Source organism: Sinocyclocheilus grahami, unplaced genomic scaffold, assembly GCF_001515645.1.
Source record: "Sinocyclocheilus grahami isolate Dianchi unplaced genomic scaffold, SAMN03320097.WGS_v1.1 scaffold112.1, whole genome shotgun sequence".
NCBI classification, from domain to species: domain Eukaryota; kingdom Metazoa; phylum Chordata; class Actinopteri; order Cypriniformes; family Cyprinidae; genus Sinocyclocheilus; species Sinocyclocheilus grahami.
Window position 1 is genome coordinate 449,558 of NW_015505291.1, and position 6,334 is coordinate 455,891.

General features: G+C 38.4%; 1 protein-coding gene across 1 annotated transcript in view; it reads right to left on the reverse strand.

Moving 5' to 3' along the window:
• atg2a (autophagy related 2A) overlaps positions 1 to 6,334 on the reverse strand; it is a 35,647-nt gene that overhangs the window by 3,525 nt on the left and 25,788 nt on the right. The window contains 11 exon segments of the mRNA XM_016277449.1: positions 1,193 to 1,347; positions 1,575 to 1,696; positions 1,775 to 1,857; positions 2,031 to 2,100; positions 2,193 to 2,346; positions 3,668 to 3,752; positions 3,844 to 3,945; positions 4,019 to 4,231; positions 4,311 to 4,446; positions 4,665 to 4,894; positions 5,131 to 5,354. Of these exon segments, the coding sequence (XP_016132935.1) occupies positions 1,193 to 1,347; positions 1,575 to 1,696; positions 1,775 to 1,857; positions 2,031 to 2,100; positions 2,193 to 2,346; positions 3,668 to 3,752; positions 3,844 to 3,945; positions 4,019 to 4,231; positions 4,311 to 4,446; positions 4,665 to 4,894; positions 5,131 to 5,354 (1,574 nt within the window).

Sequence of the window (6,334 nt, forward strand, 5' to 3'; positions counted from 1 at the left end):
CCCAAATGTTCACGCAAAGAAAGAAGGCGTAACTTTATTGTTGCTGCCACCGCCATGTTGTGAAGACGCTGTGTTTAGTTTCCAAAAGAGGACACAACTAGAAATCAGTGGTTAAGTTGTATTTACAACACTGTTCCAGAACAGTTCAACCGAAATATTCAGATGTGTGCAGCGCATTTTATGGAGGTTTCCTGATCCTGGGAGAGTAGACTACAATGCCATCTGTTCTGACTGCAAGTACGTTTTTCATATTTAAAGGACTTGCCACTGATAATTCAAACGTGAGTTTTGAGCAGTGTAGAGTAGCACTTGTTGTTTGTCATTTCTCCGATCACAAATGCAGACATGGTTTTATGTTTACACGGCACGATGCAACGCAACGCGTAAAAAGACGTTATAAGTCATTATAATCCATAATTATGTCCCCACTGGATGCAACAAATGCCTCGTTTATAATGGGTTTTAATGTTTATGTCTCGTCGCTCCGGCCGGGACATGGCATCAACAGTATGTGAGGGGCGTAACATTTCCGTCTCACGCTTGAGGTATTCAGCCAATCACAATGCATTGGATAGCTGGCCAATCAGAGCACACCTCACTTTTAAACACATTACACCAAATACACCAAATAATGCTCTTTTTAGTAACATCATATGACCCCTTTAAGAAATACAATAATGCATATAATAAAAATATATAAAGTAACAAAATAGAAAAGTATACAAATGAGATAAATATAATTATAATAATTAAATATTAATATAATTAAAATAAAATTAATAACAAATCTTTCAATTTCATAATTAAACTATAAGCATAAAATTATACATAATAAAAATCAATATAATTTAAAATAACATGATAAAGAAAATATACAAATATGATAAATAAATATACAATATAAAAATAATTTTTTTATAAAATGATTAATAATAATAATAAAAATAATACATTCAAAATATCTAGTAACACGGTAAACAAGCAACAAATAAAATAAAATGTACCTTTACAGATAGAATAAAAATGTAAGAAATATTATATATATATATATATATATATACACACATACATATACACACACACACACATATATTATATATATATAAAATCTAATTTGAAAAATAACTAAAATTTAAATTACTAGTATGGCTAAGTAATATTTTGGTTATATGTGCGAGTGTGCAGTATATACCTGAATTGCCTGCACTAGTCTGTTGCTGAGCTCTAGAGCAGCAGAGGCAGTAGAGGTGCCAAACGATGCCGCCCCCCTCTGGAGGCCTCGGATAATACGCCCATCCTTCCGGTACTGCTCTATCGGCATCCAGAACAAATCACGCACACCATGGACTGCAGAGAACACAAAACTTTATTGCAATCTGACTATGCAAGATTAACCTCATGGTCATTCAATTCCAACATCACTGGAGAAACATCACTGAAAAAAAGATTAAAGGAAAATACTTAAATCAGTCTAATAACCATTAGACTGATCTCAGTACTTTCCTTTAAATAGCCTGAACAGTTAAAGGAAATACAGCAATGCGCCTAACTAAGATGTTGCATGTCATACTCACAGAGTTGTACGACAGAATGCATGGGACCAACACCTCCCAGAAGCCCCGGCAGCTGGTTCTTCCTGATGTCTGTGAGCCATTCGTTTACAGCATACTGAATCACCTTATCAACACCCAGCAGCCTGAAACAAAACAACTCGCTCTTCAGATCTAGATTCAAAGGTAAAGCAGGCAAAAAGTTAAGATGAAGAGGTGTTTACCCATGTCTACAGCACAATCTCTTCAGCTTTAGTTCAGAGCAGTTTAGCTGGGCCAGACCAATCAGGATGCCTGCAAAAGTTCCCTAGGAAACCAGAGATAATAAATCTTACCATAATAGCAGTTCAACTAAGCAACAACATTTTCTGAATAAGATCAGTTGTTTGTGTTTAAGCTTAGCACTCAAACTACACAGATAAACTAACTATGATTCCATGAACATAGAGCATCAGTTATTTTATATAAGTGATCGCCAACCTGCTCAATAACCACATGCTTCCCGTGATAGTCCAGCCAGATGGGAACTTCAGAGGTGAAACGAAACTCTCTAAAAGAGAAAGAGCGCGAAAGGACATTGATTATGATTTACACATTTGTTTTGATGGATATTGTCGTGTGGTTCGATGGCAGATCTTCTACCTGAAGTAGACGGGCTGCTCAGAGGAGGACGAGGAGCCAGCGGAGGAGGAACTCTGCTCACTATAGGTTGTTTCTACAGAAGCAGACAGATCATGGCCCAGTCCGGAGCCAGGATCTGTGTCGTCTGAAGCCTTCTGAGGAACGTCAGTTCTCACTGGAAGAATGCCCATACACAATTACAGTTCAAATAAATAGGCTAAATAAATGTGTACAATTAAAAATATACATTTAAATTCATTTGTAAAAAAAAAAAAATGAAAAATTGGCAGAACCATAATGTAACTATTACTTTATACTAAACTTCAAAAAGTTCTATTAAAACCTTTAAATATAAAATCAAATTAGTAATAAAACTGTATGTTTGTGTGTGTATGTGTGTATATATATATATATATATATATATATATATATATATTACGGGTGCAATGGTTCAACTTACTCACGGTTCGGTTTGTATCACGGTTTTAGAGTAACGTTTCGGTACAGTTCGGTATGTGCTATGTTTGGGGGGAAAACTATATTGTCAAATAAAAATAAAGAAAATAAGAACAAATAATCTAACTACAAGCAACAGCACAAATAAATAAATAGTGAAAAAAGATTGCACTGATACTGTACGTTCAGCCGAATATGTCTGCTAGGATACTCACCAAGACGGGCATTTTGACATCATTTTTGTGTGAATTTGTCCATTCAAACACAATACTTCAAAGAGAGCTTAATATTTGCGCGTGTTCTGAGACGCGGGTTCACACACTTCAGATGAGCGACCATACAGATCTTCTCACTGCACGCGTGAGTTCACGTCTTCTGGCTCTTTAATATTTAAACTGGCAAGGCTTAAATGAGTTTAGTTTAAACACAGATAGCAATGTGTGCTGTTCAGGTCTCACCTGCGCTATCAACACGTGATGACGGCATAAATGACAGTTATTCCAGCATAAAGCACTCGCATTGATTAAAGAGTGACTGGTTTGTTCACATATTGTTTTTTTTCCCTCTTTCATCGCTCTTGTTGTAATGTATTGGGAAGCCAGAATTTGTATCCATCAACAGAAACAAGCATTAGCCGAACTCTAACAAACCATATTACAGATGCATTGTCAGATTTAATTTGAACCGCGGTCCTAGTGTATGCCGAACTGTGTGTGGAAAACGGAACGGTTCGATTTTTTACCGAGAACCGTTGCACCCCTAATATAGATAAGCAACAAACTGAAATAAGTTGAAGTTGAAGCACTAAAATTAGTAAACCTAAACTAAAACTTAAAATATATACAGTGGGTACTATAAAACCTTGGCTAATAGACAAAATTTTAAAAAATCACAAATTATTTAAAAATAAACTAAATTTAAAATGAAAACTGAAAATACAAAAATAAAAGCCAATTCAAAATATTAATAAACAAATAATAATAAATAAAAAAAGTAAAAAATTAACAATAAATAAATTCATTCATGGGGGGCAGACTTACCCTCAGCTGCAGGGTCGATGGATAGGTAAGGATTAACTCCTGCAGCCATGTTACTGAAAAAGTCCTTCAAGAAGAAAAGTGCGTCCTAGGAAATGAAAACGAACGTGACTTTTACGGAGCCTGATATGAAACATTATTTGTTCTGTGCTGAAAAATAGTTGTTGCATAATGAGTACCTGGTCGATATTGAGTCGCAGTGGTAACAGACTGACTCTCAGACAGCACTCTGGTCCGCCCAAACCCGATTCAGGCATCACCTGCAGCGCTTTCACTGTCAACTACAGCAACAATTGAGCCAGGTAAGAGCACAAACACAAACATGTTCACTTTGTATCCCGCTCTCTATCTCACCATGTTGGAGTGAGCCCTGCGTGGCATGCTTTCACTGGTGTACAGGTACAGGAACTTGTTGATTTGAGAGGAAGCCAGACGGTCTCGCACCTCCAGTTCCTGGACGATAAACACTTGGCGGGAAATAGGCTGTTCTCCGAGGCCGGGTCCTTCTGCATCTGGTCCTGCAGCAGGGGGCGCCACCACTGGGTACGTCTCATGCTGGAAACTGACCTGAAGAGAGAGAAATAGGTTATAGAACTAGAAACAAGGCTTTCTGAATCTTCAAATCCCTGATTGCAATACATTATACCTTTGTCAGCTGTATCTCCATGAGCAGTGTGTGCTGCCGCCCACTTCCCCCAACCCACCGCCAGGAGTTCTGAGGCCGCGAGGGCCCCGCTGAACGAGAGGGAGAACCACGGGCTCCAGGAGCAGCTGAGCGAACTCTTTGATACACAAACATTTCATATCATGTGATTTCAACTTTAAGGCATTTTCACACCTGGCTCGTTTGGAGCGCTTGTTTCAGAACCTGTTGCCTTGTGAAAACAAGCTGAACCATAAAGAAAATGCAACATTGTAACAATCTGTAACAAGTCCTTGTTTCAAAACAAAGCAAAGATCTACGGACACCCTCAAAGTCAGGCTTCTCAGACCTACTCACTTATGGCTGTGTGGTGTGTGGGCCAAGCTGGGTTTGCCACCGAAGTCTTTGCCGCCATACAAGTGCCAGACGACAGACACCTCTCGGAGCACCACTCTGTTCTGAGGCACTGGGAAGCGGGCCGGGGCACGCAGCAGATCTGAACTGCCCCGAGGCCGAGAGTAGTAACCATCCCGCACCTTTATAGGGTCCTGGGAGAGCACCGTCACCACAGGCTCACCGTCTCTAGGCTGTCAGAAAGAGAGAAACTGCACTCTAAAAAAAATCAATTTTCAAAGTTATAAATAAAACCGATTTATTGGGATTTATTTTGCAAGAAAATACCATTTTCGTCTTTCTACTTCAAGATTTCATGATTTGTTCAATGTGCTACTTACTGTTTCTTTGTAATTACTTATGAAATAGTTTTTTTTGCCAGAGTATTAATTAAAGGCTAGAGAAGAATATGAAAACTGAGGGTACATACTGGGATGCCCATCCCAGGAGCCTCTAGGATGCAGAAGTCGTCGTTGTCGGTGGAACCCTCTGATCCTTCCTCTGACATCATATCTGCATGAGCTTCCATAGCTGTGCTGACCAGTCCATCAATATCAGACTCCTCCCCTTCTAGAACAGAGGGGCGGTGCTTGGGGGCTTCTCCCGGGAACAGATAGACTGAGACAGGCGAGGCTCGGCGAATGGAGGGAGAACCTGCTTTATAAATACACAGAAGCAAATAACCATTAATCTACAACAGTTTAATAAGTATGATAACAGTATAATAAGTTTGGTGTCTTTTTGGCTATACTTCTATTCAGCAAGGATGCATTAAAGTGATCAAAAGTTACAGTAAATGCATTTATAATGTTACAAAAGTTTTCTATTTCAAATAAATTCTGTTATTCTATACTTTCTGTTCACTCCTGAAAACAAGTACCACAGTTTCCACAACAATATTAAGCAGCACAGCTGTTTTTGAGATAAGAAATATTTCTGAGCAGAAATCAGCATATTAGAATGATTTCTGTGGAAGGATCATGTGACACTGAAGACTGGAGTAATGATGCTGACAGCACAGGAATAAATAGCATGCTAAAATATATTCAGACAGAAAACAGTTATTTTAAATGATAATAATACTTCCCAGTACTATTGATTTCACTGTCTTTTAGATTAAATAAATGCAGCCTTGGTGAGCATAAGAGTTCTTTCAAAATTATACCAACCCCAAACTATTTTCAAATTTATAAAAGATTAGTCATGAAACAACTACATTAAAGGGGTCATATGACGCTTTTTTAAAGATCATTATTTTGTGTATTTGGTGTAACAGAATATGTTGACATGCTTTAATGTTCAAAAAACACATTATTTTTCAAATACTGTACATTATTGTAGGTCCTCTATGCCCCGCCTCTCTCAAACGCTTTGTTTTCTACAAAGTCCCTCCTTCTGACAAGCCCAGTGCATTGTGATTGGCCAAACACTGCAAGCACTCGTCAGAAATGTAACGCCCCTTACCATAATCGTGCGAGCTTCATCTTTCAAAATAAATGTAAAAACAGAGCCCGAAAGGGGAACAGAGTCGCGTGACAGACACAGTGATGAAGCTGGTATGTATTTGCAGTACAGAAGCCACGGTTAAGACAGCTGACTCCACTGTGATGTGATGTGATCCTCTCTCTCTCTCT